This window comes from Martes martes, assembly GCF_963455335.1.
Source record: "Martes martes genome assembly, chromosome: X".
Taxonomy (NCBI): domain Eukaryota; kingdom Metazoa; phylum Chordata; class Mammalia; order Carnivora; family Mustelidae; genus Martes; species Martes martes.
Window position 1 is genome coordinate 96,554,842 of NC_137897.1, and position 26,630 is coordinate 96,581,471.

At 37.1% G+C, this 26,630-nt stretch overlaps 1 protein-coding gene across 3 annotated transcripts in view; it reads right to left on the minus strand.

Moving 5' to 3' along the window:
* Positions 1 to 26,630, minus strand: part of TENM1 (teneurin transmembrane protein 1) — a gene marked incomplete at both ends in the record, with an annotated part of 555,572 nt that overhangs the window by 307,323 nt on the left and 221,619 nt on the right. For all 3 annotated transcript variants that reach the window (XM_080831205.1, XM_080831204.1, XM_080831203.1), the window contains one exon: positions 8,119 to 8,357. In XM_080831205.1, the coding sequence (XP_080687331.1) occupies positions 8,119 to 8,357 (239 nt within the window). The remainder of the gene's footprint in view (positions 1 to 8,118; positions 8,358 to 26,630) is intronic.

Here is a 26,630-nt window from a genome sequence, read left to right on the forward strand (position 1 = left end):
AATGCATCTCCACCCTGTAAGATGCCACCTCTTAGTTTTGACTGCGATGAATCAGATATTCTGTTGCTGAGACTGGCCTTCCACACTCTGGCTGTTCTATATGAGAATTCAGCCACATTTCTGAAGTTTAAAATGGGTTAACCTGCCATCTGTTTCGAAGCCATTGCTCTAATTTAGTATATTCTTATTCACTTCAGAGTAAGTATAGCTTAACGACTTATGCAATGTGGGTCTAAAAATATTCCCCTAACATATAATATATATGTATTATATATATAATTTGGATGAAGAGAAAATTAAACAAGAATGAAATTTCCTTTATGCAATAGAGTTCACATTATTTACTTTGAAATCAGAGGTTTCTTGAGACTTTTTTTCAGAATTTGCAAAATTGATTCTTGCTATTCTAAAATTTCTTAAGCATATAAAGCTGCAAAATTACTAACATTCTGTCCAGTCCTCTTTTATTATGCCTTCTGGTGGATCTTTATCTATTTCACAATGCCTTATTTTAATTTCTCTCCCTAGGCTAAGAAAGTGCTGTATAAGAAGTACTTAGTAGGGTGAGTGCTTCTTCTTGAGACAACAAAATAATCTCTTTTTAAAAAAGATTTTATTTATTTGACAGAGAGATATATAGAGAGAGCACAAGCATGGAGAGTGGCAGGCAGAGGGAGAGGGAGAAACAGGCTCCCAACTGAGCAAGGAGCCTGAGGCAGGGCTCAATCCCAGGACCCTGGGATCATGACCTGAGCTGAAGGCAGACGCCTAACCAACTGAGCCACCCAGGTGCCCCTAAGATTTTATTTTATTTTATATATTTATTTTTAAAGATTTTATTTATTTATTTGACAGACAGAGTTCACAAGTGGGCAGAGAAGCAGGCAGAGAGAGGAGGAAGCAGGCTCCCCGCTGAGCAGAGAGCCCGATGCGGGGCTCGATTCCAGGACCCCGAGATCATGACCTGAGCCAAAGGCAGAGGCTTTAACCCACTGAACCACCCAGGCGCCCCAAGATTTTATTTTTAAGTAATCTCTACACACAATGTGGGGCTTGAACCTACAACCACAAGATCAATAGTTTCATGTTCCACTTACTGAGCCAGCCTGGTGCTCCCTCCTTTTTCTTTTTAACAAAATAATCTCTTGACATAAGACACATGTTTAGTACTCACTACTCACTCACCCAAGAAATTCTCTCTCTTACTCTGTTTTAAATCCACAGCATGCTAGAGTTCCAAGAAAAAAATAAGTACAATATTTGCCTTTTATTGAAATGCCTTCATTTTGAGCAATAGGTGCTAACTGCAGTTCTGCAAATTAGTTGTATGTGATACAGATTCTTCCTGTTATTTTAGTATGTTTGATTTGGATTGAATTTATACTTTTATTTATGACAGGTAAAAGTGCCACTTAACATAGTGGGGATAAAACGTATGGAACATATTATACCAAAAGGTGATGTCAGATGAAAATATAAATCTTTTTTAAAGAGGAGTTCTGATAAATGCACGATGGCAGATTTATAATTAGACTGAAGTTATACCACCATTTCCCAGATCGCTTCTTAGAGAGATTGCTAGAAAGTTAGTAGATTCATGGGTAGGAGGCAAAGTCAATGTTAATGTAGAATCTGTCATCATTATCATGAATGGGTCCACGAGAGTGAACTGGAAGTAGTAATAAGTATTAAACAAGACACCAAAAGGATTGATAATGGTCTATAAGGATAAAGTAAAATGCTTTTTAGCATTTTATGCTGAGTCATTTCTTGAATGTTATAAGCTATAATGTATTTTAATGAAAATGTGTTTCAACCCAGATATGGCCTCCAGATAGAAATACAAAACCATTTGAAGGGTCAAAACACCAAGGAAAAGGGAAATTGCTAAAATAAAGGCAAAGTTACAGATATTTTAGGTCAGGCAGAAGGAAACAACAAACCCATTAGATGATTCTTATGAAATAGACATTCCAGCTCTGAAAAAGTTGTTTCAGATGACTTTGACAAGAAGGGAAATAAAAGTAGTTCATGTTAGGATAAATTATATGCTCATTATGCTTACCTTGGCTCAAATTAATAATCCTAATAATAATCCTGTTCCACTGATAATAATCATTAATCTTGATTTAGACCTGCTAAGCAATGTCCTAGGTGTTTTACATGCTTCATTTCACTTAATTAAAAAGAAAATCCATGGGGAAGGTATTATCAACATCCCCATTTTATAGACGAGGCAACCGAGGCACAGTGGTATTAATGAAATTACTAGAAAGTGATGAGATGGCTTTTGTTAAGCATGTGAATACCCAACTTTTGTGTCAACATGGACGGGACTGGAAGAAATTATGCTGAGTGAAATAAGCCAAGCAGAGAGTCAGTTATCATGTGGTTTCACTTATTTGTGGAGCATAAGAAATAACACGGAGGACATGGGGAGATGGAGAGGAGAAGGGAGTTGGGGGAAATGGGAGGGGGAGATGAACCATGAGAGACTATGGATTCTGAAAAACAATCTGAGGGTTTTGGAGGGTCGGGGGGTAGGAGGTTGGGTGAGCCTGGTGGTGGGTATTATGGAGGGCACGTATTGCATGGAGCACTGGGTGTGGTGCATAAACAATGAATTCTGGAACACTGAAAGGAAATTTAAAAAATAAATAAAAATTTAAAAAAAGGGCTGATATCCAAGATCTATAAAGAACTTCTCAAACTCAACACCCCCAAAACAGATAGTCAAGTCAAATAATGGGCAGAAGACACGAGCAGATACTTCTCCAAAGAAGACACACAAATGGCTAACAGACACATGAAAAATTGTTCATCATCATAGCCATCAGGGAGATTCAAATCAAAACCACATTGAGATACCACCTTACACCAGTTAGAATGGCAAAAATTGACAAGGCAAGAAACAATAAATTTTGGAGAAGTTGTGGAGAAAGGGGAACCCTCTTACTCTGTTGATGGGAGTGCAAATTGGTGCAGCCATTTTGGAAAACAGTGTGGAGGTTCCTCAAAAAATTAAAAATAGAGCTACACTATGACCCTGCAATTGCACTACTGGGTATTTACCCCAAAGATACAGATGTAGTGAAAAGAAGGGCCATCTCTACCCCAGTGTTTATAGCAGCAATGGCCACGGTCGCCAAACTGTGGAAAGAACCAAGATGCCCTTCAACGGATGAATGGATAAAGAAGATGTGGTCCATATACACTATGGAGTATTATGCCTCCATCAGAAAGGATGAATACCCAACTTTTGCATCAACATGTGTGGGACTGGAGGAGATTATGCCGAGTGAAATAAGCCAAACAGAGAAAGTCAATTATCATATGGTTTCACTTATTGGTGGAACATAAGGAATAACATGGAGGACATTAGGAGAAGAGAAAAATGAAGGGGGGAAAATCGGAGGGGAATATGAAACATGAGAGACTATGGGCTCCGGGAAACAGAGGGTTTTAGAAGGGAGGGGGACTGGGAGGGTGAGCCTGGTGATGAGTGTTAAGGAGGACATGAGTTGCATGGAGCACTGGGTGTTATATGCAAACAGTGAACCATGGAACACTACATCAAAAACTAATGATGTACTGTATAGAGACTAACATAACACAATAAAACAAACAAATAAATAAATACATAAACTTGCCAAAAAAATAATAAATAAAAAGCTGTCCCATTAAAAAAACAGACCAAAACAAAAAAAAAAAAAACCTGCATGAAGGAGCATTGTGTATTGAGATTTAATTGGGGAAAACCCTCCATTTCTATTCTTTACATTAAAGAAAACCTAAGTTCTTGAATTTTCTGAAATCAAAATTTGCCATATTCTGTTTTATTTCTTCACTGTATTGTGAGGTAGTTACACTTTCTTTGAGAAGAAGACAAAATGAACACACTCTACGCCTCTCATTCTATCTTTTCCAGCATTTCTTACTCCACTGTAATGGCCCCAGAAAGCAGGGCAAATTGGATCAGTATAAAGGAGGCACAAGAAAGCACTAAATCTATGTTACTCAATTTTGGTGCAGAGAGCAACGTGAAGTAGGCCCTTTGCCCTCTTGAATCGTTTCATCCCTAAACTTTTGATCAAAGTACTGGGCTCAACATTCTCTGTTCCCTAATTCTGTATTAATATCCATTCTGGTCAACTTTCCACATGTGGGCTATATAGTATGTCATGGAAAGGAGAATTATGGACTTAAATTATTTCATCTATAGAGTTTGGACACTCCCTACATACCCTGAGGGTGGGATGAACAGCTTCTAATTTCATGGCAAAGGAAAAGGAACATCCAAGTCATTAACTGATAGTATTGGTTTTGAGAGCCAAAATCCCTACTCTCCTCCAACACATTCTGTGCAGCAGGCCATTCGACTCCAGGCACAATGCATTCCTGTGAGTTTCTACTGCCTTTTATAGAAAGTGCTGACTGTGGATAAACTTGATCAAAGCATCAAAGATTACCAGAGAAGCTACATCTGTGCCCTTCACAACCATTGATGAAGTACCTTAACCTCGCCTTCTCTAGATGCCTTGCATGTGGTCGTCTGTCTTCCTGACTACTACTTCATACAGCTTATTTGTAAATTCAAGCAAATGTGCTTCTGACTGGCACTGATACATCACTGATGCCAAAATATCAGAGAGGATGAAGCATAAGGACATATTTTTTGACTCACACGGAAAATAGTACAGATTTATGGGGAAGTGATGACAATAGCCATTCCATGATATCTTCATATAATTAGTATCTTTCCATGCCTCCCATCACCAAATTTTATGACCTCAAAACTTATTTAAAGGAATTACTCTCTTGCTGACCCAAAAGACAGGGTGAGTAGGTGTGGGGATGGGGCTGGTTGCCCAAACAACCTAGCTCTGGCTTTTCATGTGCTGAATTTCCATAGTTTTCCAATGACCACTTACAGAGCCATAATGTCTACAGAGTCTACTGATGTCCCATTGATATCAATGTGATTTCCCCCAGTGGATTGAGGGCAGCGCAGCACATAGCCATTAGTATCTAAAGGTTATGTATAATGGATAATAGAGGAAAATAAAAGAGCAGAAAGGAATTTGCACGGGAAACAGAAGCAGTAAATAAGATTTTACTTGGGTTATACAGAAACTGCAAAGGGGGATTGAAAAAAAAAACCTGATGACTCTACGGACTCAGCAAGAGTGGAGAGTGAAATAGTTTCATATTTTTGAAATGTAATACTTTTTTACTTCAACCACAGAAAGCCACTTGAAAATCATCTTGTATGTTACAGTTCTTATGTGATATCTTTCACCTGTATGCCTGCTGATGATTTCTTACTCTACCCTCCTGAGGTGGTTAGCAATACAGCACAGATGGGGTAAATAGAGGAAGGGATTTTAACGGGCTTATCCAAAGTCACATAATGTTCTGTTCATGACAGAACTTGGAAAAAAGTTCTGGCATTAGCCATTAACATCTCATTTTGAACCCATTCAACCTACTGTGCTACAGCAGTTAGCCTGATATTTCTACATCTGAAAAATCACAAAGTAAATGATTTCAACAGATATCTCCCACCGATCAACAAAGCTTAGCTGCACACGCCATTACAGTGGATGACGTGGTAAATGTAATTTACTTTGTAATTTAGTAAGAAAAAATTGGTGGCTTTATTTAACAGACTAAGAAGTCAGTAAGCTGCAGAGTTTACTGGAGTGTTAGAAGGGCAGCAAGACCTAGTGCTGAAGAGTATGAGCTCTGGAGTCAGTCCACTCTGGCATAAGGCTAAGGATCCCACTTCTCAGGGGTGCGACCTCTTAATCTCAATATGACCTTTATGGAAACTCTTCTCTTTGCTGTGCTTCAGTTTACTCATCTCTATACTATATATAATACTGATTCCTGCCCTTAAGGATTGTTGTGAGAATTAAATGAGCTAATACAAGTAAAATGCTTAGCATTAGTCATTTTTGTCAATAAATTTCCCCGATAGGATTGTTATGTGCCAGGCACTGACCCTGGTGCTCAGATACAGCTGTGAACAAAATGGTTACTTCTGAGAACCACTGAGTTTTAATAGTGAAGCATAGTTATAAAGAGAATGATGATAACAACAACAATAATAATATTTAACATTTATAGTATACCTACTGTGTTTTGGGTACTATTCCAAGTTCTTTAGTTATATTAACTCATTTAATTCTCACAACTCTGTGTCATAGGTACTGTTTTAGGCCCATTTAACAGATGAGGAAATGCAGGCCTTAAAAGGTTAAGTAATTTGCCCAAGCTACCGTGCCTAATAAGGGGTAGAGGTCTGAAAATCCATATTCATAATGACCACACTATGTTACCTTACTGTCATGTCGAAATCATATTTTATTGTTCACCCTATAAAAAAGGGCAGACTTTGAAATGACCAAAATGTTCTATTTTCACTTACGAAATCAATAAATATACAAACGAATAACCAAGTCTCAGAGTATATAATACAAGTTTCAATACCAGAGTGGTTATCATAATAAATTTAAATGGAAACAGGCTTGAACACCATCTGAACTTATTAATAAAGAGCTTGCTATTATCTGGATTTGTTTATACCAGGGGTTAGGTCCTATATCTAAAACATTATCTCTCTATATAGTAACAGGTAATAGAAGATAACCTGTAAGGTAAGAGTTTGTCTCATAATTGAATAAGAACATTTAAAAGGGCCTCTAACGTATTTAAACTTCTCAAATTACTCCTTGTTTTAAATGATTCCATATTAAAACTGGGTTTGTGTTATAGTACTTTCTCATCCCATACCCTCATTCCTTCAGCATTATTTATCACTACAGGCTATTATAAACCAAATAAACATACATGTTGGGTTACCTTAAAATGTCTGAGATAAAAGACAAATATTTAATATTATAGGTAATGTTATCCACATTTAATAGAAGCATTGTTCAAATGTATTCAGATAGCATGATAAAAATATAAAAGAGATAATTATGAACATCAATATAGGCTATGATCCTATACTGTTGACATTATCAGTGACTTCCCTATAAAATAAATCTATTAGGAGCCCCTGCTCTAGGACTCCAATAAATCTGGTTATGGGAACTTTCTTATTGTTCACATTTTGAATAAATCAGAATACACCAAACTTCCCTTATTATTTATGATTATAAGAAAGTCTAAACCCATTGTAATCTACTTCTCAGAATCATATTCACTGTAACCTCATGAGTAATTCTGCTTCAATTAGGAAACAGGATTAAACCTGAAAAGAAGTCACCAGTGCCATACCTGGATAGAATTTTTTTCTACAATGATATTCTATTCATTCTAGGAATAGTGCTTCTACAAAGTGCATGTTTCTTTAGTTAATTTACATTTTAGACTGCAGAACCACTCAAGCAAAGAAATTAATGTTCAGTCAAAATATAATGCCATCCCGAAAAATCAATACAATTTGCTATCAAGTGAGGGTGACTTTAATCAGAGTGACTCCAGAACAATATTTTTCTTAAATGTGTGGAAAGAGTGCTTCACAACTGTTTTCTCCTTTACTTCTCTATAGTATCCATACAATTCCACAGCCATTTACCTTGTGAAAATAAGAAGACATTTTTTTAAAATCCCAGTGTAAAACTGAATTCTTGGGGAGAAATTATGCCCTGGATTTTCTGATAGCTTCCAAATAACTACTACTTTAATGAAATTGCTACCTGAAAATCCAGTAGCAGTATTATTGTTTAACTATAATTTAAGAAGCTATTGTAGATTGGTACTTATGACTTCTAATGAGAAAACCATAACAACCTTTTAATTGAAGGGAAAATGGTTAACTACAGTAATTGCAATCAATAAGACTGCGTTAGTAGTATAAATATTTCTTCTCAAAAAGCATTCCTTACTCTCCTCAGCAGTATTTAAAGTTAGGAAGTGCAAAAAAAAAAAAAACAAAACCCAACATTCATTAGCAATCCATTTGTTATTTATAATGCTATAATACTAAGCCTTGCTTCGAATTCTAGGTCTGAGTTAAGAGCGACCCTCCCCGCCCCCCACCCCCGACCTCCACCACAAGCAAAACAAGATTTGATTAAGAAGAAAACAGGCATGGAAGAAAGGGCTTACCAATCACATAGGCTAGCAACAAGGCCAAAGTCACCGTGATTGCAGTGGCGCTCAAGGCCGTGCACTTCCAGTTGCAGCACCTGTAAGGTTTGTTAAAGGTAAAGGCAGGTCTGGAAAAGGTGCTTCGAGGAAGTGGCCTGGGAGGGGGTGAGTACACGGTATTGGACGTCAGCGGGTAGTTCTGACTGGCTGCACTGAAGATAGCCGAGGAACCAGATCCATGTTTAAACAGGAAATGCCTGGGAAAAGGAAATAAAAGTTGGGGCTATAAAAACCAAAGCCAGCACTGGGTGTTATATACAACTGATGGATTCTTGAACACTACCTCTGAAACTAATGATGTACTCTATTGACTAATTGAATTGAAATGAAAACAAACAACCAAAAAAACAAAACAAAACAAAACAAAGCCAGTTGTTACAAAAACACAAACCCCACTCATTTCCAACAATCACACTTTGACAAGCTCAGGAAAACTGACAGAGTCTCAAAATTTTCATATACCTAACATTTAATTCCAAATTGCCTTTGGTGGTCTCCTTTTCTTTTCTCATTTAGACCTTTAGGAGGCAGAAAGAGATCCTCTGTTCCCTGACTTGCTGGCTAGTGAATTTCTCAGACTCTTCAGTGTTGACATTCACATTTGATGTTATTCACTATCCTGTTCCTTTTTGTTAAATATGATACTCAAGAGTTGATTCAAAAACAAATGAGAAGTATCATCAGGCATTTTTGAAATCTAAATGGTCTAGAAACCAGTATATTTATTTAGGGCTTAGCTTTCACAGACATATTTTCAAGCAATATTTTATTATAAAAATTGTCAAACATACAGCCACGTTTGAAAGGATTTTATGTAAACACACATATACTTACCAACTAGATGCTACAGTTAACATATGACTATACTAACTTTATCACATACTTATCCATCTCTCCATTCCTGCCTTCATACATCAGTCCATCTTAATTTTCAAGCCTTTCAAAGTAAATTGCATATATCACTATATTATCCTTCCCTTTTAACTTGCATATTATCTACAGTTCAATATTTTTTTTACAGATTTTTAAATGTAAAATTTATACATGACGAGTTGAACTCTTTTAGATTCCACATATAAGTGGTATCATGCTGTATTTGTGTTTCTCTGTCTGACTTATCTCACTTAGCATAATGCCCTCAAGGTCTATCCAAGAACTCATAAAAACAGAAAACAGAATGCTGGTAACCAGGGCCTGAAAGGTCAGAGAATAGGAAAGATGTTTAAGGGTATAAACTTGCACCTAGTAGATAAGTAAGTCCTCAAGATCTAATGTACAGTACAGTCATTATAGACAACTGTATGTATTATAATCATCAAGCTTGCTAATTGAGATTTTAATTATTCCCACCACAAAGAAGAAATGATAATTATGCAACATCATAAAGGTGTTAACTAATGCTACAATGACAATCATGTTGCAATATATAAATGTATCAAATCAACACGTTGTACAACTTAAATTTACATAATGTTATATGTAAGTATGTTTCAATAAAAAAATTATACATGATGAAATGCACAAATTTTAAGTATACATTTGCTGAGATTTGACAAATGCAATCATCTGTGCAACATAAACCTTTATCAAGAGAGAGAACATTCCCATCACCACAGGAAGTTTCCTCCTGCCTTTCTAAGTAAATCCCTACTCCACTTCCCCTAGGTAACTACTACTTAGCATTTTTCCTACCATGTATTAATTTTGCCTGTTCTAGAACTTCATGCTGCTGTCATGTCTAAATTACTATATGATGATTATTGACTGCTCATGACTATTGCAATATGGATATTTCATAAACTACTGATTTATGGACATGGAAGGAGCTGCCAAAAACAAATACATTAAAGTATGTTTTTGTGCATGTACTTCACACTTACTGAGTGCTATGTGCCAGGCTTTGTGTTAAACACATAATCTCAGTGAGTCTTCACTCATATGAAATAGGCTATATTGGGGCACCTGGGTGGCTCAGTCAGTTAAGCATCTGCCTTCAGCTCGGGTCATGATCCCAGGGTCCTGGTATCGAGCCCCACTTTGGGCTCTCTGCTCAGCGGGGAGCCTGCTTCTCCTCTCCCTCTGCCTCCAGCTCTGCCTACTTGTGCTCTCTCTCTATCAAATAAATAAATGAAATCTTTTAAAAAAGAAATAGGTTGTGTTATTATCCTCATTGTGCATTTAAGAAAATGGAGGCCTAAGGAGATTTTAAAAAAACTTGCCTACATCCTCCTAGAACGTGAATGACAGAGCCAGAATAGGAACCCAAGTCACTTCAGTTCCAAAATCCTTAATCTTAAACCTCTCTACTGTGCTGCACTAGAGTACTGCTCTACTGTGAGCAGTAGAATGCACTGTTAAGCAAAAACACATTCTAGTGTTACATTTTAATGTACTACAAGAAACCCCTCCACTAAATAGAGAGCCAACATCACCCTGTCACACATGACCAAATGTATAAATCATTAAGACTATTATAAGTCTGATTTCCAACTTTCACTTTAAAGAACAAAAGCATATATGTTTGGAGGAAAAAACAACGGTCTAAGCTGCCAGTTCATGAAAAATCTCCACATTAGAGAATTCTGCGTTAGTACCATAAGGGTAAAGGTTATATAAAGGGCAGGGTTGCTGAGAGTAGTACACACTCACAAGCCTTTCTGGAAGGCAATTTGTCATTAGTATCAGAAGACTTTAAATATGCTGCCTACAATAATGTATCCTTAGGAAATGATGTGTCCGACAATGTATACAAGTCTTTCATTGCAGTGTAATTTGTAATAGTGCAAAATAAACACCCAAGTGCTCAATAATAGGTACTTGGTTAAGTAAATTATTTTACAAACACATAGTAAAATACCACATAACCATTACAAATGGTACTGTAAAAGAAGGTCTATTCACTAGGATGTGTTTAAAGAGATCACCAAGGGAAGAAACGTAGGTTTCAAAACAGTATGGGCAATAGGATACAATTTTTTAAAAAAGATTTCATTTATTTATTTGAGAGAGAGAGAGCACGAGAGGGAAAGGGAGAAGCAGACTCCCTGCTGAGCAGACAGCCTGATGTGGGACTCAGTCCCAGGACCCTGAGATCAGGACCTGAGCCAAAGGCAGATGCTTAAACCAACTGAGCCACCCAGGTGCCTCAGGATACAATTTTTAAAATGAAAAAAAAATATACGCTCATGTAAAAATAGTAACTTTTGTTATCTTTTGGTATTTTTTTTTTTGATGTTCTCTGCCTTGAGCTTGTACTGCCTTTGTAACAAGTATCAGAAAGAAGGAAGGTGGGTAAGTGGAAAAAATGCACTGTTTAACACCAATCATATGCATAGTTGGTTCTGTTTATGTGAACATGATTTATTGAGCACCTAGAAAGTCCAGGCGCCAGGCACTTTATGTGCAACATTTTGATCCTCATACATTTATGAGGCTGATACTATTAGTCTCATCTTACAGATGAAGAAACAGAGACCAAAAGAGGTTTTCAGCAGGAATAAAGTGGTGATAATAGTAGTTATAATGATGATAAGAGGTAACATTCATTAAGTGCTCACTTGTGCTGAGCATGGTTCTAAGTAATTAATAAACTAGTATATCATTTAATCTTCACAACAACCCCATTAAAACAAATATCTCCATTTGCAGATGAGAAAAGCAATGCACAGAGAGGTTAAGTTGTCCGTGGTCCCACAGCTAGTAACTGGGGAAGTTGTCTCAAACACAAGCAGGCCGGCTCCAGAGCCGCCGATTGCTCTTAACCTTGACATCACTGTGCACTCTGCTGGGTGAGGCAGGTCATGGACACATTAAGGCATGAATGCAGACCTGTTAAGGCACAGAAGAAGCATGTGGGTAATACTGAATTGAGCCACGTTTACTCTGTTCCCCTTGGGAACAGTGACAAACATGAGAATGATAGCTAAAGAATTACAGAGTTGAAAGAAGGGATCTCTGTGATCATCTACTAGCCCAACACCCTGATTTTGCAGTTAGGGAAACCAAGGCCCAGAAAATGAAATGGACTACCTAAAAGTAACACGGGTACTTAATGGCATAAATGAACTTGGAATCAGGGACTTCCAAAAGAATGTATTTCCTCTGCACTAGGTGACCTGCCAACCAGGTTCTAAGCTCCTGGGTTAACTGATCCAGGCTAAACAAATAACAATCCATTTAAACAGTACTATATAATACATGTCTATTCTTCCATATGTCACATGTCTTCCATGTGTCACATAATACATGTCTATTCTTCCATATGTCACTTATCTTAAAACTACGATAAGTTTTAAAGACCACCTTAACTATTTTGGATGAATGTGGAAGCATTACAATGAAGCTACCTTTTAGTTGTTAAGAAGGAAGAGGAGTTATTACTGCTTCTAAAGGTACCTACAGTATCCCCAGAATGGAGAAACAGTATATAGTTAGAAATAACGAATAAATATATTGAAAAAGTGACTCACACCATTATATTCCTTCCATTTAATTGTGCTATCTATCTATCTATCTATCTATCTATCTATCATCTATCTAGCTAAAGATTTTATTTATTTATTTGACAGAGAGAAAGCACATAAGCAGGGGGAGTGGCAGGCAGAGAGAGAAGCAGACTCCCCACTGAGCAAGGAGCCTGATGCAGTACTAGATCCCAGGACCCTGGGATCATGACCCAGCCGAAGGCAAACGCATAACCAACTGAGCTACCCAGGTGCCCCTGTACTTCCTCTTTAGTCCCTGAAACGATCTCTTCCATTTATAAGGAGGGGAATTTCTTCTTTACTGTTTGGTTAGCACTCCTAGCTTATGTTTTCCCCTCTGGGTATCTAATTTACTAGTGAGCAAGACATGTAGCACTTTATGGACAGCAGAGTGGAGCAGCCTCCCCACCTCCTCACCACTAACGAACTGGTGGTTACTGTGGAGGTGACAAGATGTCGCTTAGGTATAACCAGTCAGGCACAGGGACACCCTGATATGTTCCTGTAGGATAAAAGGGAAACCCAGCAGTATGGGGTGCTTTTCACCCAGTGACTGGAGATAAAATCTTCGATCTTTTGCATATTTATGAAGGAGAACAATCGGATTTTCGAGACAATGTAAGTGGCCCCATATGTTGGATATTGATTTGGTTTAGTATATCATTAAGGGGGAGAAGAAAGACAAAGAAAGACAGAGAATTGTTGGCTATTATGATGGCAATTACAAGCAATAATCAATATCCCCAAGCACTGTAATTTCATCGTGATATACACCAAAGGATTTCCAAATGCAGTTTCATAAGTAAAATATTACAGCATAATGAATAAATTCAGCAGTCGCAGCAGAGCAACATTTAAACTAATTCATATTTGAGTGGAATCCAAATCAAAGCCCTCAGTGAGGGTAGATAATAAAATGAGTTCATATAGTAAGGTTCCTGTTTTCTTATTAATAAGCTGAGATTAAGATTCTTTGCTCAAGTGATCTATACTTTGATATGCATCATGAAAAACAGCACTGCAAATGCTACGTATTGTCAAAGGCTTTGCAGTCCATCGTTGGAAAGTGAAACTACTGCCTAAATGTGTTTTCATAGTCCCTGAAAAAAGTAGGAGCATAAAGACAAATGCGCAGTGCTAGACTTCAGCTATGTGCTCATAAAATCAGATCATCTGTCTAAGCACATTGCTTTTCCCTGGGGACCGGAGGATATACTAAAATGTTGCTATCAATTTCATACAATTGGGTTTTTTGCACAGAGCAAATGATAAAAATGCAGTTCAAGAGTTTATGTGTAAGTAGTACTCTCCTTTGCATCTGTTTTAATATTCAAGTTCAAATTTAAAAAGGAAAAGCAAGATATTGCCAAAAGGAAATGGGCATATAAGGAAATTGAGAAAAAAAATATCTTCAAGACTGATGAGACCCAGTGGTGGTAAGTGGGAATATAATAAATGCTCCTGTAAGGATTTTAAAATCATCTATAAAAAAGGGGAAAATGTACTCTCTCTTTTCAAACCCCTCATGCTACATAATTCTGAGGGTATCTGTTAGCACTAAATAATGTGATTTAATGTGGCACTTAAAATTCTATAGGAAATAGACAGAAATCTACAGCTTTCTAACAATAGATGCATAAATAACCAATGAAGTTTTTTCTTTTACATCTTGTAAACATGCTTATGAGATGAATATCTAAACCTGTATTCCCTTAACTATAAACATTTGACTCATTTTTATACCCAGAAGAAGGAATTCAACTTATTTCCAGTTCACAGCTGAGGGTGATTTAAAAAAAATAAAATAAAACAGAAGACTGAAATGAAAAAGCCTTGAGTCAAGTTATTATGGCCAAATCACATTCAGATAGAATTGTGGCATTTAGACATTTATTCATTTAAAAAATTATTAAATGCATTTTTATTATGATAAAAAACTACAAAATATAAAATTTACCATCTTATTTATTTTTATTTTTTATCTTAAGTGGGTTCCATGCCCGCTGTGGGGTTTGAACACATGACCTTGAGATTAAGAGTTGCATGTTCTGGGGCACCTGGGTGGCTCAGTGGGTTAAAGCCTCTGCGCCTTTGGCTCAGGTCATGATCCCAGGCTCCTGGGATCAAGCCCCGCATCGGGCTCTCTGCTCTGCGGGGAGCCTGCTTCCTCCTCTCTCTCTGCCTGCCTCTCTGCCTGCTTGTGATCTCTGTCTGTCAAATAAATAAATAAATAAAATCTTTAAAAAAAAAAGAAGACTTTTAAAAGAGTTGCATGTTCTATCAACTGAGCCAACCAGGTGCACCCATCCTAACTATTTTTTAAGGGTACTGTTCAGTTCAGTAGCATTTATTAACGTTGTTGTGAAACAGATCTCCAGAAATTTTTATCTCGCAAATACGAAACTCTATACCCATTAAACAGTCTCATTTTCCCCCTTCCCTCAGCCCCTGGGAACCACCACTTTGTTTTCTTTCTATGAACTGGACTAGTTTAGATACTTCATATATGTGGAATGATACAGTATTTGTATTTTTGTAGTTTATTTCGCTTAGCATAATGTCCTGAAGTTACCTCATGTGTAGCAAAGGACAAGATATCCTTCCTTTTCAAGGCGGAATCATATTCTATTATATGTACATACCACATTTTCTTTGCCTGTTGATATATCCATGCACGTCTGGGTTACTTCCTCTTCTTGCTATTGTGAATAATGAACATGAGTGTGCAAATATGTTCTTAGATCCTTTTTCAATTCTTTTGACTATATGCCCCAAAGTAGGATTGTTGGATCATACAACACCTCTATTTTTAATTTTTTGAAGGATCTCCATATTATTTTCCATAGCAGTTGCACCATTTTACAATCCCTCTAATACTGCACACGGGCTCCATTTTTTATACATCTTCACTAACACCTAAATTCTATTCTATTCTTTTCTTTTTTTCCTTTCCTTTCCTTTCCCTCTCTCTCTCCCTTCCTTCCTTCCTGCCGTCCTTTCTTTCTTTCTTTCTTTTTTGATGGTAGCCATCCTAATGGGTGTGAAGCGACATCTCATTGTGCTTTTGGGTTTGCATTCCTCTGATGACTGATGATGCTGAGTATCTTTTTGTAGTCTTGTTGGATATTTTTATAGCATCATTGGAGAAATGTCTATTCATAGGTATTATTCTTATGCCTCCAAAAATGTGAGAAAATTTTAAAACACTCCATGCTGGGTCAGCCCCATTTTCTTCTCTGACAAGAACACCTTATGTTATTTTGCAGAAAAGTGTGGTTACTAGTCAAGATTATCAACCTCAGCACCTCTAGTTTGTCTTTCGTAGGCCATTCCTAATAGTCCTTTTTAGAATATGCTCCCCCAAAGAGTATTCATCCAAACTCTTTTTGAACCTCAATGGAATTACCAGCTTGGACAACCTCCTGGGGTAACAAATTGTATTTCTCTCCTAACGGCTACATAAGGGAGAATTTCATTTTATTTGCTAGAGGGTTCTTTCTTCCAAATTTTAAGCCATCCCTGCCCATATATCCCCACCAAACATTACATACTAAGTGTTTATAAAAAAATCTATACTCTTTCCCTGTTGTTTATTTTTAAGAATTTTTTTCTTTTTAAAGAGTTTCAGGATACCCATCTAAGCCTTAATTTTTCTAGGTTTAAGCATTAGTTTTACAGTTCATACCTGAATGGCAACGCTGTATGGTTTAGACTGATATTGTAATTTTGCAAGTGAGGTAGTTTGTAGCTAACAGGAGAGCTATCTTAAAAATCTTTTTGTGGCTATTACTCCCGCTCTTCTTTTAATCAGAATATCTACCCTGCCTGTATTGTGTATTCCTTGAGCACAGGGACTAAGTCTTAATTTCTACGTATGTTGTCTCATACTTCAAAGGTACTCAATGAATATATATTGATTTGTATGATGCCTTTGCTTCTTCTAAAAAGCTCTTGATTCACTGTGCAGAATGAATGGGGCTTGGGAACTCTAAAATAAGTTTCACTTGTGAGCAAATATCTCTTGGTTTATTGAATGTAAAAGGGCAGCTATAAGCTTTCATTTTGTTTTCACATAATCTTTAGGAATGAATCAAAGAAATAGTTGATTCGTATTTCATCTCTTTTTGTAAGACATTTGGGTAATGAATCATTGTTAATAAAAAATACTAATAATTAAAAATAATTGATGCTAATAATAATGGCAACAGCAATGACCATACACTAAACCACATCTATGTACTAGGCACTCTGCTAAAATACTTTGTGCTTCTTTCTCACTGAATCCTCACAATAACCCCATAAAGGAAGGTGATATTGTGCATATTTTACAGTTTAGGAGGCTGAGAATCAGCTATTAAAGTTAAATAAATTTCCCAAGGTCACACAACTGGTAAGTGACCGAGCTGGGAATCTACTTCAGTTTTGTTGATTACTGGACGTAAGCTACATGAGAGTAGGAGTTATTTACCACTGTATCCTCAGCATCTAGAATGGTGCATAGCAAATAGTAGGTGCTCAACAAATATTTTTAAATTCATGCATGAACAATAAAACCCATTTACTTAACCACTGTGCACATATTAACTTCATATTAACTTATGACATCACTGGTATGATTCATAATGTTAATCACTGGTGTAACAAAATCTTCTTAACTCGTGATCATTTGGTATTTTCTTCTCAAACTGAATATATATGTTTAGTATTCCACTGAAGATGTTTTTATGGAAATATTTGTTTCAAGTCTTAAAATTACAGAAATGACAAAATGATATCAGGAAGGTACACAGTGAACTAATTGTTATGTCTTCCTTTTTAGAATATGAAAGACATCAGAACATCTTTCATGTAATAGTGTTATCAGACTTCCCTATATAAATTAAACATTTCTGTAACAGGATATTCAGAGATAAGTTTGAGCTAGGTGTGCTGGCATAGAGATATAAAGGCTGGAGAAAGAAATTATTATATATTCTGTTTGATCGAGTTGCTGTAGTAGACCCCAAAATAAAATAAACAATCATCCTCTATTTTATAATAATGCCTTTTCAAGAAACACTCACATTCTCATTTTCCAAGTTAGATCCATTCTCTGTAGATATAACTTTAATTTAAAAAATTTTTATCAAAAAATCCTATGCTAGTTGAGGGGTAAATATCAAATTAATATTCCCTATTAATGTAAATGTTCCTGTATGAAAAGGCTCAGGCCAAAACATAAAAATTATTTACTTAGATAAGTAAGCTTACCAATTTTTCATTTTCTTTATACTTAATAGTAATTTAGTTCCTAAGGTATGCTGTGAAAGTTGTAATCTCTCTTCAAACTCAAAAAAAATTTAAAAAGCTGTTGGTGGGTGAGATTTTGAATCCTCTTATGATTATATACATTATTTCCATGAAGGAATAGTGGAATGCTGCTCCAGAGTTTTCAGTAGTTCATCTCCCAACAGGGACCATTTTAAATGGGAATAAACATGTGATCAAGGCAGAATTTATGGGTACATGTTTAAAATTAAACCAGACCCCAAACTTTCTGGGATTTAAAAAAAAATCTTGATTTTGGGAAGAAATTAGATTTTATGTCTCTTTACAAAAACTCAATGTCCACTCCCAATTTTACTTATCAGAGCAACCTGCTGGTTTTATAGACTTGGTTTCACTGGTTACTTGGCTTATTTATTTATTTTTCTTTTTAGAGAGGTGGGTAGTGGGCAGAGTATTCTATGCCTTGATTACTTTTTTATTCGTCCTTATTTTCTACAGATATGTATTTTCCCCATTTATGTTAAGAGCCAGGCGACATGTATTTGTTTTAATTGAACTGTAATCTATTGACAAGGACACCTGATTTTAAAGAAAGAGTATTTCAAAGGAGTATAATAAGGAGAGAACCTAAGCATTTCCCACTAAGTTCTTCAGGTTGAAAATACAGATAATCATTCTAATGCACTGTTTGAAGGGTGTTGATCAACATTAGCCTTATATTAGCTTTCAGTGGTTTGTCTTACTCATACATGTACATTAAAGGCAAAAATGCTTTATAATACTGTAAAGTAAGAAATGACACTCAAATCAGTCCTCTAACCTATCCAGTCTAACATTTCTCTGAGGGACAGACTGACAAAAGGCACGGCTGTCCTGTGAACTATCAATCTCAAAATCAAAGAAACGGCCTGAGGCAGAAGCTGTCCGTTCCTCACCAGCATCCTTGTTCGCGTTATTTCCTGGGCACATGGACTATATTTCCCAGTCACATTTCCATTAGGTATGGTCATGTGAATTTTGGCTCATGGGAAGTGTGAGCAAAAGTGATATCTGATATTCTAGCCTTCTTCCCTAGAACTCTTCCATCCAGGATCCTCAGTCTCCTTACTCATCCAATGACTAAAAGACCAGACTCAAATTTGGGGGGGGGGGCTAGTATGTTCATTCCATGGCATATTATGAAGTTGTATTAAGAATTTTCAACCACAGGGGCACCTGGGTGGCTCAGTGGGTTAAAGCCTCTGCCTTCGGCTCAGGTCAGGATCCCAGGGTCCTGGGATCGAGCCCCACGTCGGGCTCTCTGCTCAGCAGGGAGCCTGCTTCCCTTCCTCTCTCTCTGTCTGCCTCTCTGCCTAATTGTGATCTCTGTCTGTCAAATAAATAAAATCTTAAAAAAAAAAGAATTTTCAACCACATAAGCATATTATGCTGATCATTGTCTATCAGCAGAGCCTGGACAGAGCACCCTTATCCATGACTGTCCCAATCCCACTCCGCATTGCTTGTGATCAGAGTTAACTGCAGCAGAACTGGATAACCAACCTTGGAGACAATCATATTCTCTCCCCCTCCATCTCTCAGAAATCTAGACACAGAAACTCAGTCATCTAGGGAAGCCAAGATGAAAGTTATGTTGAGCCAGAGTGGGAGTTACAACATGATAGGGGAACAGATAAACAAATTCCATCTAAAGTGATGCCTGAGAAGAGAGAATATGTGCAGAAAGAAACAGTAATGAGACATCATGTGGCTCCAGAAAGCAAGAGAACAATGGAGAGAGAGTTCCATCTCTCTTTAGGCATGGCTGTACTCATTGTCCTTTTCTTTCCCTGGGAGATTATCTTATATCATTTTTTTAAAAACCTCTTCTTTACCTGATTTAATTTTAAAGCATTTCTGTTTCATTAACTAAATAATTTCTAAGGCAACAAATAATTTTCCACGTTGGCAGAAAAAACAGAATTCATACAGTACAAGCAAAGCTAGGTGCTGTCCCCTCACACACACACACACACAAACACACACACTCACACACACAAACAACTCCAACTCTAAATCCTTACTCTACAGAGATCAGATCTAGAAGAAAACACAGAAATCTTAACAGCAACTATCTTTGGGTAGTGGCATTTGTAGCTACTTTAATGTGTTTAGTCTGGCCTCCGCAGGCCTCTCAAACTCACTACTACCAGTATTTCCAATGCACTCTAAGCTCTGGCCATCCTGTCATGCGTGGTTTCCCAAATGTGCCATTTTCTTTCAGGCTTCTGTGTCCCTGTAAGCTTTTCAGCAAAGAACAATATCAGAAGAGCTACGAAATGCCCAAGAGTAGTGTAGATCTAAAGTAAATGCAAGAGAGAGAGAGAACAAAGAATGAACAAAGGGAGAATGAAGAGCATAGAAGAAAAAGGAATAGAATAAGAAAGGAAATTTGATAGAGATAGATAGATATGGCTATATATGCCAGGGTAGAGGATCATTTGTTAGTGGCTTTGGAGGTCACCTGGGGCTCCCATGTCTGGATCTGATCCAAATAGTCAGCAGTGATACAGTGCTTTTTCCAGGTTTTGTATTCCCCAAAACAGGCCAATTAAGTATATATACAAACTGATACACAGTCAAAAATATATTCCTCTTGCTTAAGACTCTCACACAGAAATGCAGGATATGACAAGTTAATTGGGTATAAAGTTATATAAGGAGTTACTTCTATATGAAAAGGAAACTAATTGGTGGGGTTGGGGAAACCTTAGAGCTAAATGGATTTAGTTTAGCGGTTGCTTTAGTCTGTTAGAACTGCTGTAACAAAATACCATCAACTTCAGTTCGTTATTTATAAACAACAGAAATATATTTCTTACAGTTCTGGAAGCTGGAAGTCTGAGATCGAGGTGCCAGCAAGGTAGGGTTCTGGTGAAGGGCCTCTTCTGGATTACAGACTGGGTTACAGACTATTCCCCAGTCTGCAGGGGCCAGAGAGCAATCGGAGGCCTCTTTCATAAGGGCACTAATCCCCATTCACAAAGGCTCCACCCTCAGGACCTAAAGAGGGGTTGAGTAAATAAAGTGAGTGGGTAAGGAAACAAAAGATTATGTCTCACCATTAGTCTAAAATGGTGTTTGTCAATTCGGGATGAATTGGTCTGCAAGGGACATTTAGCATTGTCTGGAGACATGCTTGGTTGGCACAACTAGGGGGAGGGTGCTCCTGGCATTCAGTGGGTAAGAGGCCAGGAATGCTGCTAAACATTCTATTATGCATGGGAAGGTGCCCACAGCAAAGAATCATACAGCCTGAAATGCCATAGTGAGGTTGAGAAACGTTGGTCTAAAACTATTCCTCTGATTGGAGCATGCATTTTTGAAGTATTCAACATCCCTACGGGAGGGAATCTGTCATTCTTTATAAGACTCCCAGAAGAAAAGATTTTCTTGCCAGTCACTCAAGATCTTATCTTCCTTCCAACCTCACAGCTGTTCCTCCCTTGAGGCTATCTGCACTTGGGATTGGTTTATTATCCAAGCAAATACCCTGAATCCTGGGGCTGGGGAGCACGTTCAGTTCACTCATAATTACCTCCAACTTTTACCCCTGCTGACCAAACAAGGAAATCTTTGTAAGATATGGAGAATAGAAAACATTTTCTACTTTCAATTTTTAGAATTGCTGTTCAAATTGTACCTCTCAAGAACTGTCACAAGGCATAAATCCAAACCCTGATATACTGATTAAAACATGCAGAATATACAATAATCATAGCAATTGAAACAACATTAACCCCCCTCAGGTTAGGTCACCTAAGAAACAGTCAAATTTAGCTTTGTGCCATGCTCTAAAGCTCAGAAACTATAATCCCACGTGAACACAGGAGAATTTGTGGAAACCAGGCATTCTTTCCAAGGAAATGTTCTCTCTCTGGTTCCATGTGGCGTGGATTCAAGAGTACAAAGAAGAAACCCATTGGTTTGCTTTAATTATTCAGGGACAACACAAGGAGATAAACAAGGTCAGGTCAATTTCAAGAGTATAATGATTCCACGCACTTCTCTGACCTCTAAATATACATCTCTATTTGGCAAATATAATATTGAGTCTAAACTTATTTTCTCTCTGCATCATTGTCAGTACTCAGAAAAAAGTATCATCATGGATTCACAGGATGGAGTATAGAAAAGGCTGGTTGGAACTTAAACCCAACACAGGTTGTATTTTTATCTTTGAATAAGAAACACAAAGTAAAGTTATATTTATTTCTTAATTAGACAGAAAATGACAAATTGAAAGAAAATACTGAAACATTGGGGGCTTCACAATATGACCCAAGGCAAGGTAGACTTCTTTATGAGGTGTTGCACCTTGAATCCTGTCTCTATAAAGGGTTTTGTTTTTAAATTCATGTATTTAATAAACTTTTATTGAGCACCTATGTGTATTGGGTAAAACATGTTCACAGACTAGTCTTGTACTGGCCCAAGATTGGTTTCCCATGTTTGTCTGCCATAAGCACTACCCCTGACGGATATGCAGTGTTTTCCTCATTTCTTCTTGGCTTCTGGAAATTTTGAAGGAATCATGACTGTTTAACTTCAATTTATCTGACTTATTAGGGGACCTCACTTAGAATCTGTAATCTTGTAATTCATTAGAAGCCAACTAACTGGAAAGCTACCCTGAGCAGGATTCTTTCAGCGGAAGAGCAAATGACAAGAACGCAAGCTACAGAATAACAGAGAAAGTAAAGACCGAAAGGACATCAGATACCATTTAGCTTTATTCCCTCACCTGACTGTTGTGCAAAACGAGGTTGGAGAGGAAGAAAGAGACATTATCAAGGTCACATAGCTATTTAGTGGCAGAATTGGACTTGGACTCAAGATTTCCAATTTTAAATCCAGTGCTTTTTCAACTACTCAGGAAAGGCCACCCAAAATTCACAAAGGATATCTTGGAACCATGATGCATTTTGTTCACTCTACAATATTTTCTACATCCAAAGTGCTATACAATAAAAAATCATGTTCAGAATGACAACCCCTACTTAACGTAAGATTTTCAATTATAATAGATTAAATTATGATCATTTGGATTAAAATGGAAAGTAGATTCATATTTAAGAATGATTTTCAACAAGAATGGCAATTTTTAAAAGCTCTATTTAACCTTTAGCTATTCACCAAATCCAATTAACCAGAACCCCCAGTTTTCTGAGCATTAGGCTCATCAAGATTTTAATATAAATAGAATAAAACGTAGATTACATCTCCAGGCAGGGAAATTTAGCTGAACTATAAATATTCACTGAAAGACAAAAAGGAATAGCTTACATTCCAGAGACAAACTGTTAGAGTGCAAAGAATATTGGATTGGCTGCAGGGAGATTTGAATTCTAGCTCCAGTTCTTGCTCTAAACTGCCATAGGGACACATTAGTAAAATTTCCCATGACTCAGTTTCCTTATTTTTAAATTGGGCATAATTTCTATTATGTCTACCTTCCCAGGGTTGTTTCGAGTTAAAATGAAATAACCAGCAAAAGGACTCTGAAGAACAGAAACTTACACATACACACCAACATAGGCATACATACCCACACTTGCACACAGACATATACACATATATATACAATATATATTGTCTGCAGTCTGAGTCTTAGGAAGATGGCAAATAAGAAAAAGCATTTAGTTGCAAATGTATATATTAAAAAGTAACCAGCCATGTTACCATAAAATACTATACTGAATGACAAAATGTGGAAGAATAAGACTGTTACATATTTTAAAGAAAAACAATCATTTTAGTCAAAAAGTAGGGGAAATAGCAGAGTGTGAATATTTTCTTTCAGAAGAGAAAGTCAATTTATTTGGGAGAGTAATATTATGCTACAAAAGGAAAGAATCAGTGATATCTGTGTTTTTATGTTATACTTGATATTTTGATAGTTGAATTGAAAATAATCATGTTAGATTTTATAATGTCTATGAAAGCCCTGTGTGTACGTATGTCACTATTAAGCATCTTCATTAGCAACAGAGGACTACCTAGTGTTTTGTGTATGACAGATGGAGACAGGAAGTCTAAATGATAATCTTGGGTTGGCCGGTGATAGCTGCTTGCCCTTTTATCAAATATGACTTATATTTGAGCCAACGTTAAATAAGGGTGAAAGGGTTTAGGGCCACCCTCTACTATAAGAATAGGAAAAGCAAACTTCTTGCACTAAAGGACTTATAATCCCCAGAGGTGGTGGCATCATCAACTGTATTCCCTTGTTGAAACCTGGCAACGTGGAAAACCTCTACCACTGTGAGGGATCATTCAGGGTTCTTCTGCATTATGTGACCATTCCTGCAAGTTTCCATGTTTGTTACCAGTAAGGAAACTTGATCTCCAACTTGGTCTGTTGGTTTCTTTCTATCAACTACACTGCTCTACTGGTGACTACTATCTACCTCCACATTGAATGTAGCCCCCCCTCTTTTTTTCCTCCTTTCAATTTATATGAAAGTTTTGTCCTAATTCAGCTTCCTCTCAATCTACTATTCCATTTCAGAAGTGTAGTCTACCTTCCACTTCCATTTTTTCACCACTTACCAATTCTTTCAACCCACTGCCATCTAGCTTCAGTCTCATCACTCTACTGAAATTGGCTGCTTCAAAGTCAACAAGTCTGTAGTTGACAGAAAGAATGGTCCCTTCTCATCCACATTCAAGTTCACTCCCCTGAAGCGTTTGAAAACGGTGATGATGATCTCCTTGAATTTGTTTCTGTTGTGTCTTCTCTTCCATGATTACTCCTCAATTATCTATGCTGGCTTATTTTCTTTCATGAACTACTCTAAGATGTAAATGGTGTAATGGTTTGGTTTATGGTCTTCTTCTTGCACTAAACTCTGTCTAGGTTTTTCAGTGTTTCCTCCATCACTCATGGACATTCAATTATTATGTCTACCTATGAAATTCTCCATTATTCATGTCTATCATGAGCTCTGGAATCAGACAGACACAGGAGTGAACTAGCTCCATTACATACTAACTGGTGACCTTGCAGCATATTGTTCAACTTCTTTAAGCCTCAGTTTTAAAAAATGTAAGTTAAGAATTAATGTGATAATGGCTTGACGAAATGTTCAGCATAGAGCAAGCATTTGGTAGGTGGTAGGAGGAAAACTTTCTCTTTCTTTCTCTCCTGGGACCCAGATTCTTATTTTCAACTATTTATTGGATATTGAGCATTTCCAGTATGGATGTCCCACATGGATGTTTCAATACTCCCCAAACAAACCTCATTATCTGCTCCAACCAACTACTATTTCCAATTTCAGAAATCTACTCCATCTGTAATTCTCTGCTCACTCTGTCTGTCCATATACCTTACAAAAATTTTGTTGAACGATATTATCTAAGCACTGAGGAACCAAAGCAAAAAAGGAAGACATAGTCCTTCACTCAATTTGCAACAGTGAAAAAGACAAGTAAATAAAATATTTAGAGAGTGCAAATATACAGTGGAATAAGGTCCTCACAGGCATATGCACAGGATGCTGGGAGCCCACAGATAAGGGAAAAGTCTATGAAAGGTGCTGTGGGAAAGCAAAGGCAGGTTAAGAAAGGCTTCTAAGAGGTATTTTTGATTCCTCTCCTCCTTCTCCCATACTACATCTATAGATCCCTGGTCCTACAATACTATTAGCCCCAATATAATTAAATCTGAGGATAAAGGCTGGCTCCCCCACTAGAATGTAAGCTCCATAAAGGCAGGGGTTTTGTCTGTTTTGTTCTCTGTTGTAGCCTCAGCAACTAGAATACTGGCTGATCCATGGTGGGCACTCAACAAATATTTGTCAAAATTTACAAAAACTTATTTATGCTAGAATTAATTTATCATAGTATTTATATTGAACTGTTTTTCATTTTAAATATTCACATTGCACACATTCTTATATACTCAGATATCACACCAAAAAAGATTAACAGAATGGAGAAGCAGATGTTACTGTTTATTTGCTTATCCCTTCGCCAAAGGGGGCAATTCTTTTTGAGTTTTCTTGTTCTTTAAATGGAATAGTCAGTACCACACTTTCACAATTCTTACAGAGACATTTCAAAGACCTCAAGATTTAACCTGATCTTATCTTCTGCTTTTAAAGCTACAAACATTTTTGTGTTGTGGAATTAATAAAGAGCCAGCTGGGTTCTCCCAAAGGGAGATGTTTAGTAGAATGTTTTTGATACACACACACACACACACACACACACACACACACACCTCTGTAGAAAATGAGAATAATTGACAGGAAAATCATTCTTTGTTACTTCAAATACATTTCATACTTCTAGTAAAATGTAACAGACAAGTGTCTATTAACTTGACATGGCAATGAAAATATTTATTATGATTAACTGGATAAGTAACTTTGTAGTCAATGAAATTTTTAAGAACTAGTATCTCTCTTGATCAAAACCAGATATTTCTGTTTTAAATATACAACCCAGGATAGGTAAGTATATATGATGGAGGGAAGGCAAAAAGTCTTGTACAGAGATTCCTTTAAAATTTAATCTTGGGGGCACCTGGGTGGCTGAGCTGGTTGGGCGTCTACCTTCTGCTCAGATCATGATCCCCTGGGATCGAGCCCTGCATTGGGCTCCCTGCTCAGTGGCGCCTGCTTCGCCCTCTCCCTCTGCCTCTCTCTCTCTCAAATAAATAAATAAAAATCT